At 62.5% G+C, this 16,943-nt stretch overlaps 1 protein-coding gene across 1 annotated transcript in view; it reads left to right on the top strand.

The window, feature by feature from the left end:
• SND1 (staphylococcal nuclease and tudor domain containing 1) overlaps window positions 1-16,943 on the top strand; it is a 71,953-nt gene that overhangs the window by 36,824 nt on the left and 18,186 nt on the right. Inside the window, exons 11-15 of the mRNA XM_069033526.1 lie at window positions 488-577; window positions 7,292-7,392; window positions 10,679-10,789; window positions 12,585-12,657; window positions 13,391-13,532. Of these exons, the coding sequence (XP_068889627.1) occupies window positions 488-577; window positions 7,292-7,392; window positions 10,679-10,789; window positions 12,585-12,657; window positions 13,391-13,532 (517 nt within the window). The remainder of the gene's footprint in view (window positions 1-487; window positions 578-7,291; window positions 7,393-10,678; window positions 10,790-12,584; window positions 12,658-13,390; window positions 13,533-16,943) is intronic.

Below are 16,943 nucleotides of genomic sequence, written 5' to 3'. Positions count from 1 at the left end.
TCACGTTGAGTTACACTGAGTCACTTTGGGGCACTTTGGGTCACTTTGGGTCACGTTGGGTCACTTTGGGTCACTCTGAGTTACGCTGGGTTGTGTTGGGTTCCGTTGAATCCCGTTGGGTCGAATCCCCGTTTCCATTGGGAATCTCCCCTTTTTTGCACAGCCTCTGCAGGGATTCAACTCCAGGAGATGCCCTTGGACAGGGGCCGGACACCCTGGAGATCACCCTGGTCACCCCCACCCCGAATTCCCATCACCCCATTCCCTTCTGGAGCTGCCGCTCGGAGATGCTCACCCTGGCACCACGAGGCTGCTGGCACCTCCTCCCGGGGATGTTGGGATTATCCCAGGGTCCCCGTGGGGTTCACGGACCTTGGGAAGCCTGAATGGGATGCAGAATGGGATGGGGGGCCTGGGAGAGGGCGGGGGCGATGCTGATCCAGGCGGGATTTGGGAATCCCCTGACCCGCGTCCCCTCTCCCGGCAGGACAAGAACAGGAAGCTGAGGCCCCTCTACGACATTCCCTACATGTTCGAGGCCCGGGAATTCCTGCGCAAGAAGCTCATCGGGAAGAAGGTACGGAGGGAGCGGGCGAGGTTGGGACGAGGCTGAGGATGAGGGAATGAAGGAAGGGATGAGGCTGAGGATGAGGGAATGGGGATGGGATGAGTCCGATGCTGGTGCCATTGTGCAGCTCCTTACAGACAACTGGAGCCTCTCCAATGGAAATTCCGGGATGCACTCAACCCTGGAGCGCCCCTCGAGGGGTTGCGCTCCCCATTTCCCAGGAATTCTGCCTCATTTTCCCTTTGTTCGCCCGGCATATTTTCCGGGGCTAGTTCAGAGCAATTCTGGGAATGAGGAATATGTTAGCCAGCGGAGCGCACGCTCCGGATGCAATTTTCCAATGCTCATAAAACGGTCAAATAAAATCAATTCCCTTTGCGGCGCGGCCGTCGCTGCTCGTCGGGGCTGTTTCAGTGCCTAATTGGATCTTTCCAGCTCGGAGCCTGCCTGGGCATTCCGGAAAAATAGGGAAAGGGGAAAAGAGCAGCTTGGGAGATTTTTTTAATGGGACATCTGGCGCTTGTCGGAGTCAGAAAAGAGTGTGGGGGTGTTGGGGTTTGTGATGGGAGCACTGGGTCTGGAATGGGATTCTGGCACCTCAGTGTGGTCCCAGTTGGAGCCATTCCGGGGTTCCTGGTGCCGGTTTTCCGCCATCGGCCGCCGTGCCCTGTGTTGGATCAGGGACTGGAACTGGCTCTGGCACCGGGTGCCTTTGGAAGGTGACCTTGGGGGTCCCTGGGATTCCGGGGTGTTTTGGGATTCGGGGAGCTCAGCTTGCCCTGGGTCCCAGCCTGCCTGGGGAGCTCTGTCCATCCCCAGCACTCCAGGGCCACTCATATGGATCCTGTCCCTGTGCCTTGGGGAGGCTCCTCCTGGACACATCCCAGCCCATCCCAGTGGGAGCAGCACCCACCCCCGGGGTGTGGCACTGGTCCCTGGAATGTCCCAGGGCAGGGAGCGTGCTTGGGGCAGACCCCTCAGATCCACCATCCTGGCACGATGGGATCCTGGGAGATCCCCCCACCCCACGCGGCTCCTCGCGGCTGTTCCCAGCTCCAGGGGGCTGGGATTCCCTGGCAGTTCCTGGTCTGACTGGGGGTGTTGCTCTCCTGCTCCAGTGCCATGGGCAGGAGCCTCGAGGGATGGGGATTTGCACCTCCCGGAGCTCTCCTGGAGCTGCTGCTGCCCATTCCATCCGTCCTGCCATTCCCGAGACATTTCCAGCTCTGGCTGCTCCAGCACCAGCCCCAGCTCATGACTGGGAGAGCCTGGAATCCACCCTGGGTTTCATCCCAGAATTCCTTTGCCGGATTCCTCCCTGTCCCATCCTGCTGGTGCGCTGGGTCAGACCTGCCGTTGCTTCCCAAAAGAATTCCCTCTGGAGGAAGCACTGAGGCGGGATGAAGAAAGAACATCCCTGTCGTGGCTGCCACAGCTCCATCTCCTTCAGTTCCTGCTGGGAGAGGGGCTGGGATGTGGGAATCCATCCCTGAATTCCCAGCTCCCTGGGAAGAGAAGGAATGTAATTTCCCTCTTGCCCTCTCATCCAAGCAGCAGGAATTTTCCAGGCTGGGATTTCCACAGCACTTAAAGACTGGATTTGGGGGTTTTTTGCTGTGGTGCTGGAGCCTCTCCCTGCGCCGCCACGTCCTTCCCAGCCGCTGGAATTTGCCCGGTGGCACGGGATGAACCGGAGGCCGTGGCCCCGCTGCCGGCACCCGGCTGCCCAGGCCACTATGGATTTGTGGAATAAATCCGTGGAGCGTGTCGGGAAGGGCCAGCTCCTCCGCCCATCGATCCGCTCCGCCGTGGAGCGGCTCCGGATAATTGCACCGGGCGCAGGAGATGGATCGTGGCTCTTCCCTAATTAACTCTGAGATTAATCGCTCGGATGGAGGGAGCTGGCAAGGCAGAGCTCCAGGATGAATATTCCCTGTGCATGGAAACGATGCTGCCCCATCCTCGCCAGCTGCTCTGGGGGAGAGAAAGGAGGGGCTCCCGGGGGTGTCCCAGGAACCACCGGGACCCCGTCCCTGTGCCCATCCCCATGCCCCATCCCTGTGTCCCAGGAACCACCAGGACCCCATCCCTGTGCCCCATCCCTCTTGGGAAGGCTGATTCCAGCTGGGAATGCTGCCCATCTCCAGAGCCCTGAGCCTGGTGCCAGCACCACTTTCCCGATGGTTTTCCAGGACATTCCCCTGTCTGGTCCCCTCAGAGGCACCTGGATGCTTCCAGAGACGATTCCAGGGATTCTCCTTTTGGGGTTACCAACAGCAGCACTCCGGGTGCCGGCACTGCTGGAGATCGGAGCTGGGATAAAACAGGGATGGGTTTGACCAGGGAAAGCCTACTCCCTGGGAATGCCATCCCAGTCCCGGGAAGAGGGAAGGCTTGGGCAGACTGAGGGATTTTTGAGATGTCGGGCAACTTGGAAGCTCAGGGAGAGCTCAGCACAGCAGCGATGCCTGGGGGGGGTGGGGGGGATTTTGGGAAGATCCCAGTTGCTGGTGCAGCCGGGGCTGGGGACAGTGGGGACTCATCCCTTGGGATCCTGTGCCCGGGAATGCGCCGGAGCCCGGGAATGTGCGGGAGCCGGGGCGGCTTTGCCAGCTCGGGAGCGTCACGGGAGCGGCTGCGTCACCCGCCGCTTCCACGTGTGGAGCTGGGCAGGATTTGGCTGCCGGGGAGGATTTGGCCGCTCGGAGCCGAGCCGGGAGCGCTGCTCGGGAGCGCCGTTTTCCCGCCCGGATTGCGCTTGGAATCCGCGGCGTGCGCGGCTGCGGCGGAGCTGCAGTGGGCTGGGCTGGCTCCCGGCGGAGGGGGGGCAGAGGGAAGCGAGATTATTCCCGGTGTGATGGTCCCAAATTCCGGGATCCTTCCTTCCCCTGCGTCTCTCGCCCTGCTCCCGACGCTTCCCAGCCCTGCACTTCCATGATTATCCCGCTCCAAGGTCAACCCTGCCTCGGGGGTCTCCGTGGCCCCTCCGGCAGCCGCTGTAGCGGGAGGGAGCTCGGATCCCACTGGATCCGCTCCCAGCGATGCCGGAGGCGCTGGAGGCTCCCGGGGGCTGTTGTGGAGCATTCTCGTTCCACATCCCGGCCTTTTCCAGGAGGGAGGATGGAGAAGTGGAGGGGGTTAGGGAGACGGAGCCGGCTCCTGCTCACCATTCCCAGGAAATCCCGCTGCCCGCCGCAGGATGCGTGGGGGGACCGGGATGAGCCGGCCCTCGGGAGGGAAACTGCTGCTCCAGAGGGAAAAACGCGTCCCTGGATCTGCCCCCGCGGTGCCTCCTGCATCCATCCCCCATCCCGCCGCGATCATCCCGCACATTCCTGCTCCCAACCCCTGGCCCCCGACAGGTCTCCTGGAGCCTCCTCCGGGACGGGAGGGGCACCGAGCCCCCCGCCAGCCCCTTCCCAGCCCCCCCGGCCCCTCCACCCGGCACGAGCTGCCAGGGAAGTAAAAATATTCCCGGGAGCGGGTGACGCCGCCGGGCCGGGAGATCCGCGGGCGGGCCGGGTATTTTTAGCCCGGCAGGTCTGGGCTGCCGCCCACCCCCCATCTGTCCCCCCCCGGCCCCCCCGTGTCCCCGCGGCCCCTCGGAGCCCCCCGTGGGATGAGGGAATAGCAGGGAATGGCACCGGCACGGCCCCGGGCCCACCCCGCCCTCCCCATCCCAAAGCTGGGGCTGCTCCCGGCCCTTCCCGGCGGGATGAGCCCCTCCCCCGCTCCAGGCAGGGCCCGGGAGGGGGTCCCCGTCCACGCTGTCCCCCCGTGGATGGGGACACATCCCCAATGCCGTGGGGTCCTGAGGCTGGAGCGGGGATGTGCCTGGAATGCCCCAGTGTGTCCCCCCAGCCCAGACTGGGGCCGGAACTGGGACAGGACCACGGGGGGCACTGGGGGTGTCCCCACCACCTTGGGACCAGCTGGGGGCAGGGTGGCAGGGGCCACGCCCTGGGGATGCCACCCTGGGGACACTGAGCTGGGAACAGCGTTGGTGGGGCCCTGATCCTGGGGCCGGGGCCCGGGCCCCATCCCAGTCACCCCATGTCCTGGCGGCCCCAGCTCTGCGCGGGTGCTCCCGGGGAGTCGGGGTCCCCGTGGGGTGACATTGGCGGCGGCGGCTCTCGGCCCCGTGCGGGGCCGCTGTTCCCGGGGCTGGATGCGCTCCCGGGAGCGGAGCTGCTGGAGTGATTTAATCCACCCTGACTGCAGCTGACCTTGGAAAGCCGCCCAGGCGCGGCTCCGGCTGCTCCGGGGGGAGCTGGGCCCACGGGGGTCCCGGGGGGGTCCCTGCACCCCCAACCCGAGCCAGCCCTTCCCAGCCCCTCCGTGGGCATGTCGCCCTTGGATCCCGGGAATGCTTTGCCTTCCGTCCCCCCGTGACAGAGCTGTGGGGTGCCGGTGCCGGTGCCACATCTGGTGTCACACGGACCTGGCCCTGCCCTCGGATGATCCTGGGCCCTGTCCCTGCAGCTCCAGCTCCTTCCAGCTGAGTGGCACCCCCAGGGCCTTTCCCAGCTTTCCAGCCGCTTCCCCACATCTGGAGCGTTCTATGGGGTTGGTGTGATCCAAGGGTGGGATTCATGGAATCACGGAATGACTCCACCCCTGCCATGGCAGGGACACCTCCCACTGTGCCAGGCTGCTCCAGCCCCAATGTCCAGCCTGGCCTTGGGCACTGCCAGGGATCCAGGGGCAGCCCCAGCTGCTCTGGGCACCCTGTGCCAGGGCTCCACTCATCCCATTGTTCTTGTCCCATGGATCCCACGGATCCAGCCTGTCCGGATCCCTCTGTGGAGCCTTCCTGCCCCTGGGCAGATCCAATGCAATGGGATACAACAGGAAACAACCCAGGGCTTTCCTGCTGAGGGGTGACCCCATCCCATCCCATCCCATCCCATCCCATCCCATCCCATCCCATCCCATCCCAAACCCCCCTGACTCCTCCCCTCCTGATGACAATCCCGATCCCCCAGGATCCCCCGGGATCCCCCGTTCCCCCCCGGCTGCTCCACCGCCGCCGCTCCCCCACTCCCGGTGCCGCATCCCAAGCCAGGTGTTTCCCACGCCAGCCGCTCCTGAGCCAGACATCTCCAAAGCCCCGGAGCAGCTGAATTCCCAACCTGCCTCTCGGAGTAATCGGCGTCTCTTTTTCCCCTCCAGTGGTTCCGACGGGAGCTTTGCTGCGAGGAATCGCTGTAACCGCTCCCCTTAATTGGCTCTTTCCTGCCGGAGCCCCCTCTCCGCGCGGAAAAGCCTCGGCTCCGGCGCCCTGCCAGACGCTCCGGCCTTTTCTGCATTTTGATGTTGGTTTAATGAGTGATTTTTGGGATGAGCTGAGGGCTTGCAGGGGCTCAGGGCTGCTCCTGCCTCGCCTGTCTGGCTGCCTTTGGCTCAGCGCAGCTCCGGCCGTGCGGAACAGGAACAGCAACAGGAACGGGAATGGGAAAAGTCCAGAGAGGACAAGTCCAGCCCTGGGTGGCACCGGGATGTCCCCAAAGATTCCCACGTCACCCCGGTGTCACCCCCCTGTCCCCCAGAGCCTCAGGCTATTCCAGCTGATACCGGGAGAGCATCAAGGATGGAGCTTCCCTGGGGAACAGAGGAATGGGATTGGGTGGGATTGGCAGGAACGCCCGCAGATGCGGGATGTGGTGCTGGGAACTGGTGGGGGCGATGCCTGGAGGAGAGATGGATCCAGGGAGAGCTCTGAGCTCCTTGCAGAGCCTAAAGGGGCTCCAGGAGAGCTGCAGAGGGACTGGGGACAAGGCATGGAGGGACAGGAGCCAGGGAATGGCTTCCCAGTGGCAGAGGGCAGGGCTGGATGGGAGACTGGGAATTGGGAATTGCTGGCTGGGAGGGTGGGCAGGCCCTGGCACAGGGTGCCCAGAGCAGCTGGGGCTGCCCCTGGATCCCTGGCAGTGCCCAAGGCCAGGCTGGACACTGGGGCTGGAGCAGCCTGGCACAGTGGGAGGTGTCCCTGCCATGGCAGGGCTCTGAGGTCCCTTCCTGCCCATCCCATCCCAGAATTCCCTGATCCCTGTACATCCCAGCTCATCCCAGCCCTGGTGCAGTGGGAGGTGACGCATCCTGCAGGATCTGCTCCCGAGGTGTTCCCAGTCCCTGCTGTTCCCTGTCCCTGTCTGGGATCCTGGAGCGGTGGCAGCTTTGTCCCAATCTCTCCCGGCGCTGTCGGTGCCGCGGGGACCCCGCGGGATTCCAGGACAGCCCGGGCTGCTCCCTGCCCTGCCACAGCCCTTCCCATCCTGCCCGGGGACGCTGATTCCGGGTGATGGCCCTGGCGGAGTGGGAAGTGCTGCTCCCATCCACCTGCCCTGCGGGAATGCTGCATCCATAACCCAGGAGGCGCCGAGGCCAGAGGCACCTCGGGATCCTCACAGAGCTCTGGGAACACCCGGCAGGTGCCACGATCCTGGCTGGATCTTGTCCTGCCTGGGAGGCTCCTGGTTTAACGTGTCAGGAAGCTCCGGTGGTGCCGGAGTTGCTGGGAATTGGCTCTGTTCCCTGGGCATGGGGAAGTGGAGGGGCTGGAGATGGCAGTGGAAATGTGGGAACAAGGAGGATGGCATGAGGGGCTGGATGGCTGATTCCAGGGGATTTGGGCATGGAGAAGATGAGGGCCTGGCTGGCCGATCCTGGGGATTTGGCGCTGGGGGCCGGGCGGTGCCGGCTCTGAGCCTGTCCCTGTTCCAGGTGAACGTTTCCGTGGATTACATCCGCCCTGCCAGCAGCGCCACCGAAACTGTCCCGGCCTTCTCGGAGCGCACCTGTGCCACCGTGTCCATCGGCGGAATGTGAGTCATCCCGAGGGATTGGGGGTTCCTGTCTGGAATTCCCACCTGGCATTCCCACCTGGTGGGGGCCTTGGCCTGGGATCAGCCCCCATTCCCGGCATCCCAGCACTGGGATTCTATGGGATGTGTTGGGATGCCGCTGCCTGGGACCCCCCGCACCTGCCCCCTCCCCCCTCCAGCAGTTTTGGGGGATATTGGGATGAGGGTCCCCCAATCTGACTGCCTCGGGAGCGGCTTTGGAGGAGTCACCCCCACTGTGTATCCCGGGATGTCTGTCCTTCCCGAGGGACCCCCTCCCTGACTCCCTTCTCCATGAGAAGGCTCGGGAATAGGGAGGGTTCCAGGGCAGCTGCCCCGCAGCCAGAACTGGGGTTTGTCCCCCTTGGGGCACAGGTGCTGCTGCCTCGGGCTCATCCCTGTGGATAGGCCAAGCCCCTGGCTCATCCCTATGGATAGGCCAAGCCTCAGGCACATCCCTGGATAGGCTGAGCCCCTGGCTCATCCCTGTGGATAGGCCGAGCCCTGGGCACTTCCCTGGATAGGCCGAGCCCCTGGCTCATCCCTGTGGATAGGCCGAGCCTCGGGCTGGCAGCGGCTCCGGAGCTGCGTAGGGAGGATTTGTCATAGGCCCTTGGTTGCTTTCCCAGATTTTTTCCCGGTAGCAGCTATTTTGGAAAGCGCCCAAAGCGCTGCAGCGCTGCCTTTCCCTTCCCTGAGCCAGGGGCCGGGAGAGCTGCACTTCCCTTCCCTTCCCTTTCCTGAAAATCTGGGAGAGCAGGGTTTTCCTGCTCCTAATCCCAGGCCTGGGAGAGCTGCCCTGCATGCCCGGGATGTTCCCAGCGGTGCCGGTGCCATTCCCAGCGCTGCATCCCGGGATGCCGGGGGTGGAACAGAGCGGGGTCTGTGTCCCGGGGCCTTTGCCAGGCTGGGATGGAGCAGGGAATAAAGCCTGGCTTGTCCTCCCGGAGTGTCCGCCCGGCATCTGGGCTGGGCTGAGCCTGCTTGGAATTCCGGGCACGGCGGCACCGGGGCGGGAGCCAGGGCAGGAGCTGCAGCCCCGATCCCAGCTCCGATCCCAGCTCCGGGCACTGGGAACTGGGGGGGCTGGAGCACAAACCCGGCTTCTCCCACTGGATCCCTGCTCATATCCCAGCCTGGATCCCTGCCCGGATCCCTGCCCATATTCCTGCCCAGATCCCTGCTCATCTCCCAGCCCCTATCCCTGCCCGCATCCTGCCTATTTTCCTGCCTGGATCCCTGCCTGCATCCCTGTCTATCCCTGCTCCTGTCATGGCCTGGACCCGGGATTCCTCTATCCCACCTCTCCCTTCCATCTCCTCCGTGTTTCGGGCCTGATCCTGCCCAGGAATGCTGCTGCATTCCGTAGCGTCCCACAGCATCCTGCATTATCCTCGGGAAAAAAAGCTCCTAGAAATCCCAAACCCCACATTTCAGGAGCTCCCTGAGCTGTAATTCCAGGCGCAATTCCTGGCGGGAGTGGGGGGTCCCTTCGCTGGGGGCAGCGGAGCTGGATGCTGCAGTTCAGGATGATTTGGAGCTTGGGAGCTGGGATGAGTTTGGCACCCCGATCCTGATCCCAGTCCCGATCCCAATCTGTGCTGGGCACTGGTTCTGGTGGGATGAAACCCCTCCAAAACTTCCTTGGGGAAAGGAGCTGCGGGAGGAGCTTAAAAATGGACATTTTTGGCTTGAAGTCCCCGAATTGGCATTTTCCAGCCTGAGGAGATTTTCCCCACCCTATTCCCAGTCTTTAATCTGGGATTTACTGGGGGATCCTTCCCTCCTGGCCACAGCTCCGGCTCCATTCCAGAGCTTGCTTTGGAGGTGGGAATGGGGGGTGCCTCCCACTCCCTGGCCGGGACGAGGAGCAGGGAGCGGGGGCTGGAGCAGGATCTGGAATCCATGGGCTGGAATTCCTTCTCTGTCCCCCTGTTCCCTGCCCTCCTTCCCGCAGTGCTCCCGTGGCTCTTCCCTGTGTGCCAGGATCAGTCCCAGTGGGAATTCTGAGTCTTAAAACTTCTGAACCCCGCTAGAATTTGGGCTTTTCCCGGAATTTCCAGTTCTGGCACTGGGAAGCAGCAGGATTTCATGTCTGGGAATGCTGGGAATGTTCCAGAGCATCCAGGCTCTCCGGTGGCCCAGGGAGGGGACAAGAGGGACACTTTTCCACACCCCGTTCCAGGATTTCAGGGGGATGGGGAGTGGAATATCTGGAATGGGGAGTGGGATGGGTTTGGGATGGGGAATGTCAGGGACCACCCGGAGCCAGCCTGGCCCTGCCCTGGCCTCCCCCAGCTCCCGCTGCTTCCCGAGCAGCTGGAGGTGCCCATTCCTGGGGTTCCCATTCTGGGGTGCCCATTCTGGGGTTCCCATTCCCGGGTGCCCATTCCCGGGTGCCCATTCCCAGTGCTCAGCGTTCCCAGCGCTGCTGCAGCTGCTCCAGCTGCAGCGATTCCCTCTCTCGCCAATCTCCAATTTTTGGATTCCTCCCCCTGCTCCGAGACCTAATTTCTGCTCCCGGTGATGGATTTGCCCTTCCCCCTCCTCAGGAAGGGGCACGCCCGGGATTCAGGAAGGGATCAGTCCCTCCATCCTCTGGATAGATCCGCTTGTTTTGGGGATACAGAGGGAATTAGCGGGGGGGCGGTGACTGGAGGAGAATTAGGGATGCGCTGGCGAAGGAGAATTCATGGATCTGTTTAAAGCAGTGGAATGTGAGGGATTCATCCCCACCTTGCACTGGCCCCCCCTGCTGATCCCAGAAATCCCCATTCACTGGGAGACACTGCTCCAAGCCCCTTCCTGAGGGAATGGGGATTGGGGTGGTCTCCCTGTCCAAGCCCCCCCAAACTGGTGCCCAGCTGCTTTCCCGGAAAAAAAGTGGGATGGTGGAATCAAGGAGATTCCCGAGGTCTGGGGATCATGCCCCCTGCTCCCAAACCAATGCTCAACCCAGCTCCTGGATAAAAGTGATGGAATTGGGAAATCCCAGAGGGCGTTCCCGTGGCCTGGGGATGCCGAGCCTGCTGGGTTTGGGGTGGGGGGAGTTTGGAGGAATTTTTGGGGTGAGGTTTTTGAGGCGCTGCTGGGAGGCTTTGGGTCCCCCATTGTGCCCAGAGACCTGGGATGTGTCACTCGGAGCCTTCCCTTGGGGTGGGGTGGGATGGGATGGGATGGGATGGGATGGGATGGGATGGGATGGGATGGGATGGGATGGGGGTGTCCCTGCCCCAATTCCCACACCGATCCCGCCCTGTTCCCGCAGCAACATCGCGGAGGCGCTGGTCAGCAAAGGCCTGGCCACGGTGCTGCGCTACCGGCAGGACGATGACCAGCGCTCGGCGCACTACGATGAGCTGCTGGCGGCCGAGGCCCGGTGAGCGCCGGGGCTGGGGGCTCTGGGGGGCCTCGGGGAGGGGCGGGGCTGTGCTGGCTCCCCCTGTCCTGTCCCTGTCCCCCCATCCTGTCCCTGTCCCCCTGTCCTGTCCCTGTCCCTCTGTCCTGTCCCTGTCCCCGTCTCCCTGTCCTGTCCCTGTCCCCCTGCCCCATCCCTGTGGCTTGAGGTGATTCCCAGCTCCACGTCCCCATCCCGCACAGAGCTCCCCGTGTCCCTCTGTCCCATCCTGGCCACGTCCCCTGGCCATCCGTCTGTCCCCAGCTGTGTCCCAGGTACGTGGATCCAGCTGTGCACATTCCAGCTGTCCGTGATCCTGGCACACCAGATCCAGCTGTGCACTGCCTGGCTCCCCACGGAGAGGATCCCATGGGGATCCCGTATCCCAGTGCCCCCATTCCTGCAGGGATCACCGCTCCCACCTGCGGCAGCCCCCCAGTGGCCCCTGGAATGGTGATGGACACCTTTTCCCTCATCCTATCTCCCGGTGGCCCCTGGAATGGCGATGGACACCTTTTCCTTCCCTTCCCTCCCCGTTCCCGCTCCCTCGGAGGCGGCTCCATCACGGCTGAGCCCGGCGGGAATGGTGGGATCTCAGCTCCTCCTTGGCAGCAGATCCCGGCACGGTGCCGAGAGCCGGGAGCAGCAGCTTGGAGGGGGCTGCGGCGCCTTCCCGGGCAGGCCTGGCTCCTGCGGGAAAAGGCGGATTGATCCGGAGAAAGCTGCTCCCATTCCCGCCCAGCCATGCCCGGGCGGTGGGCGGCCGGCAGATTGCTCAGAGGCTCCTTCCCAACGCCTGGAATGTGCCTTTTGGGAAGCCTGGCAGGAAGTCAGCAGCTCAGAGCTGCGGAGGGGGCACCGGGATACCGGGATACAGGGCTGGCATGTGGCACCTGGAGTGGGATGCAGGGCTGGGATGTGGCACCTGGAGAGGGATGCAGGGCTGGCATGTGACGCCTGGATACCAGGATACAGGGCTGGGATGTGGCACCTGGATACCAGGATGCAGGGCTGGGATGTGGCACCTGGAGCCGGAGCTGCACTCCGGGGTTTGGGGTTCAGCCTGGGTGTCCCCAGATGGAGGAGCTGGATGTTCCTGCCTGATCCCGGAGCGGGGCCGGTGGTGGGGGTGGCTCATCCATGCCGGGAGCTGTGGCACATCCCAAATCCATGATGGTGCTGGAACTCGGCAGAGGAACCCTGGCAGCTCACCGGGACAGTGCCAGGAGCAGCAGGAATGGGAGATTTGGGATGAGGTTGTGGGGCAGGACCCAGATCTCCCAGTGGAGCGGGGCCTGGAGCAGTTTGGGGGATCCCTTGAACATTCCCAGCTCTTCAGAGAGCCTGGAGTTGCATCCCAGACCATCGGGCTCTGCCGGAATCCAGGCACGCTCTGGCCTTTCCCAACCCCCCATGGCAGACCCTGGGGCAGGAGGGGACGCTCCTGTGGGGACATGGAGCTCAGTGGCCTCATCCCGAGGGAGCATCCCAGCCCTGCATCCCTGCACCAAGACAGGGATCAGGATCTGGGTCCAGCATTGGGCCTGGATCTGGCACCAAGTCCAGATATGGCATCAGATCCGGGTCCAGGACCAGCTCCACTGGGAGCATCCTCCTGGTTTTCCATCCGTTCTGTGCCCTACTGTGCACCATTCCCCCATCCAGGCTCCTCTCACCTCCCTGTTATCCATGGAAAGCCCTCACTCCGTGACTGGGCTGACTCCGGCCCTTCCCGCTGTGGCAGGAGCTGATTCCCGGCGCTCCCTCTCTTTTCCAGGGCCATCAAGAACGGGAAGGGGCTGCACAGCAAGAAGGAGGTGCCGATCCACCGGGTCGCCGACATCTCCGGAGTAAGGATCCCCTCTGGCACGCGGGATGCGCGGGAATTCCGCGGGGGATAAAGCCCCACGCTGCGCCGTTCATTCTGGGAGCTGCCGGGGGGCTTTTCCCTTTTTCCCTTGGATAAATAAACCGGGACTTGCTCCACGGCCAGGTGGCCGGACACAACACAGGAGTGCCGGTGGGAATCCAGGATTCCCCGGCTCTGCTGAGGGATTTTGGGGATCCCGACACCTCCCAGCAGAGCTCGTTAAGTTTTCCTCCAGTAATAATTCCAAGGATTTGTAGGGAGCCCTTTGCTGCTGGGATGGGGAGGGGGGATCCTGGGAAAGGGGAGTCACGGGATGCTCCCTTAGGGATGGGGGGAATGGATCCAGGCAGCTGCCCAGGGCTGTGCTTGGGATGGATTTTGGGGTGTATTTTGGGATGGATTTGGGATTTTGGAATGGGTTTGGGGATGAATTTTGGATGTGTTTTGGGATGTATTTAGGATTTGTTTTGGGATGTATTTGGGATTTTTGGATGTATTTTGAGGTGTGTTCTAAGATGTGTTTTGGGATATATTTGGGATTTGGGGATGGATTTGGGCTGTGTTTGGGGTGCACGGCCCATCCCGAGCTGGGAATGCTTGGCTCCATGCCCAGATCCTGCATCCCAGCTGGCACAGGGAACAGGGAGCACCCGCTGCCCCCAGCCCTGGCACGCCGGGATTCCGGAGGGTCCCTGAGCTCCCGTTTTCCCCAGGACACGCAGAAGGCGAAGCAGTTCCTGCCGTTCCTGCAGCGCGCCGGCCGCTCCGAGGCCGTGGTGGAGTACGTGTTCAGCGGCTCCCGCCTGAAGCTCTTCCTGCCCAAGGAAACCTGCCTGATCACATTCCTGCTCGCAGGTGAGCCGGGATGCCGGGATGGGCGCCGCGGGGTTCCGGGATCGGCGCCGCCGGAACGTCCCCCAGGCTGGCACGGGAACATTCCCAGGACTGGGGGGCTCAGGATGAAGGGTCCCAGTTAATGCTGGAGCTGCCCCGAGACGGGCTGGGAGGGGTGGAGGAGGCTGGGATTGGGATTAGGATTGGGATTAGTGTTGGGATTGGGATTGGGATTGGGATTGGGATTGGGATTGGGATTAGGATTAGGATTGGGATTGGGATTAGGATTGAAATTAGGATTGGGATTGGGATTGGGATTGGGATTGGGATTGGGATTGGGAAGGATGATCCCATCCCAAAAAACTTGGGAACGGATGGGGAAGCACAAACTGGGGAGGAGGGAGAGAACACTGGGATCGGGATGGAGATGGGATGGGATGGGATGGGATGGGATGGGATGGGATGGGATGGGATGGGATGGGATGGGATGGGATGAAGATGGATTGAAGATGAGGATCAGAATTAGAATGGGGATGGGGATGAGGAAGAATTCCATTGGTGTTTCAAGGTTCCAGTCCCGGGATCAAACACCGGGAAAGGCAGAAGTGGCTCCCACATGGGGAATGTTTATCCAGGGGGGAGCGAGGATGGAGTCAGGGAGTCTTTGTCTATCCCTTTGTCCATCCCAGAGTTGGGAAAGTGTCCTGTCTCTGGTCCCCACGGACACCGGCACCGGGATGGGCCTTTGGGAAGTGGGGGCTCTGTCCCTGCTCCCAGTGCTGCTCCCAGTCCAGCCAGGGCCCTGGGATAACCAGGAATGGTGCCATGGGATTCCCGTCCCCCCAGCCCCTCACATCCCAGAGCCTTTTCCCATTGGTGCTCCGGCTGCTGCTGGATCCTGGAGCATCCCTGGACGTGGCTGGCCCCACCAATGCCACCCAGTGCCCCCCAGTGCCTCCATCCCTCTGGGAGCCATGGGAATGTCCCATCCCCGGAGCGCGAGCATTCCCAGCCCTGCTCCAAGCTGGCTCCTGCCCTCTGGAATTGTGTCCCAGACCCGCCCCTCTCTGTGTGCTCCGGTCTGTGAGTGTCCCAGGATCTGAGTTATCCACTGCCAAAGCCAGCAGGAAATGCTGGGAAAAGGTGGCTCCCTCCTCCTGGCCACGGGAATGTGGGAATTGCCGGGAGCGATGGAACTCCCTGTGCTCGGGAGGAGGGATTGGGATCCACTGAAGTATTTCTGGGTGCGGGAGGTTGGCACCACCCTGGAATCCCAGTGCCCAGCAGGGAACCCGCGGGTTCTGTAGGGGCTGGGCTGGCACCGCCCTGGAGTCCCAGAGCCCACGGGATCCACAGGGAATGGGATCAGGGTCCCTATTCCGTGGGATTCCCTGCTCCGTGGGGGTCCTTGTCCCATGGTTCTCCTCTTTGGACGTCCCTGCTCCATTGGGATTCCTGCTCCACCCTGCTCTGTTCCAGCAGGGATGGATTCTCAAGGCCATCCCATCCCATAGAACCCCACAGGCCGCGATCCAGGCTTTTATTTTCACAGACCTTCTGGACCTTCCGACTTTTATTTTCCCTGTTTTCTATTGGATTTCTCCCCGGTGCCATTCCCAACCCTCCTCTGCCAAGCCAGGAATAGGATAAATATCCGCCTTTTATCAACGCCTGCCTTTTTTATGGATATCAAATGCAAATGAGCACCAGAAAGAGATGCCAAGTCCCTTAAAATGTGACTCCAGGGATGCTCCCGAGGGAGCTCATCCCGGCTTTCCAGCTAAAATAGATCCGTCGGAGCACTATAAATATGTGCAAATACAGGCGCCGGTTTAATCCCGAATTCCTCTCTCCCGGCAAAACTCAGGAGCCTGACGCCTTCCCGGAGCGGGGGCCGGGAGCGGGAGAATTCCCGAGGGATGAGGGGGCACCTCCGGGGATGTTGGAGTGCCCAAGTGGCTCCAAGGGGTCCCAAAATTCTCCCCAGGAACAGCGGGATTGGGAGGTGGGGATGAGCGTCCGGAGTTTTTCCGTGTGAGCGTTCCCGTCGTGGCACTGTCCCGGTGCTGCGCCCGCCCGGATCCGGAGCGGATCCTGGCATTCCGGCCCCGCTCCCGCAGTTCCCGGGTGTCCCCTCCCTCCCGCTCACCTCCCTTGCTCCCAAAATCCATAAATCCTGCGGGAGATCGATCCCTGGCGCTCGGCCCCGGCACAGCCGATCCCTGCCCGGAGCCATCCTAGGTCTTGGTGCTGGCTGCGGCTCTGGCCCTGCAAGGGAGCGAAGCTGCTTAAATCCCTGGAATCAAGGCTGTGGGGGTCCTTGCTCCAAGGGATTTTCCCTGGAAAGATCTGTTCTGTCTGTCCCCACTGATGGCCGGGGAGGAATTCCTCCTGGAATCCTGGTGCAGGATCCTCCAGGGCTGCTGTGGGATACTCTGGGATACTGCGGAATGCCCCAGGAGGCCTTGGGATGCTGCAGGATATCCCAGGGCTGCTGTGGGATACCCAGGGATGCTCTGGAATGTCCGTGGGATGCTGAGGGATGCCCTGGGGCGCTGCTGGATTCCCCGGAATGCCGCAGGATACCCTGCGATGCTGCGGAATTGCCGCCCCCGTCCCTCGGGGGCCGATTCTGGGATGGGAGCAGCCCCACAGCCGCCCCCTCCACGCCGGCCCCGGCTCGGCGGGATCGTGCTGGAATTCTGTGGGAAGCCCGGGGGAGCGCGGTGGCTGCAGCACTTGCAGCCGCATCCCTCATTAATCCGTCACGGCTTCCCGGGAAGCGCGGCGCAGCCCGGATTCGGGATTAGCTGCTATTTTTAAAGCGCTGGAGAACTTTCCCGGGTGCCAAGCGCCCCCTCCCCTCTCCCGCCAGCATTCCTGGGGGGATGAGCGCACCCAGCCCGGCCTTTGGAGCTTTCCCTTTTCCAGAAACTTCCCTCAGGTGGCTTTGGGAAGCGTCAGAGGCCGGAGAGGATCCGGAGCAGGATCCCGGCATGGAGGAGCCGGGAGCTGGTGGAGTTTGAGGATTCCGGAGCTTCCTTGGCTCTTCCCTTGTTGTTTTGAGGGAAAAAATTCCATTGTGGTCTGTGAGCCCTCCCAGCCCCTTCCGCGGAGGAGGAAGGGCAGCTCCAGCTCCTCATTCCCGTTCCCAGTGTGGCGCTGGAGGAATTTGGGATCAGCGCTGGGCCGGAGTCAGAGACAGGGTTGGGATCAGAGCCATGCCAGACCCCACCCGGTGCTAGAGGGAGGATCCTGGGGTGATCCCAGATTTTTGGGGGGCCTGATGGTTCCAGCTCATTAACAAAGATCCCAGGATTTCCTGCTCCCCATCCCACATTCTGCTGTGTTTCCCAGAAATCCCCCTTTTTCCAGAAATCCCCTTTTTCCAGAAATCCCCCTTTCCTTCCCTGTTTTTGGGGATGGAGGATG

Source organism: Aphelocoma coerulescens, chromosome 1A (assembly GCF_041296385.1).
Source record: "Aphelocoma coerulescens isolate FSJ_1873_10779 chromosome 1A, UR_Acoe_1.0, whole genome shotgun sequence".
In the NCBI taxonomy this organism is placed as follows: Eukaryota; Metazoa; Chordata; class Aves; order Passeriformes; family Corvidae; genus Aphelocoma; species Aphelocoma coerulescens.
The sequence above is the reverse complement of the archived record's forward strand: the minus strand, read 5'-3'. Positions and strand labels throughout refer to the sequence as shown.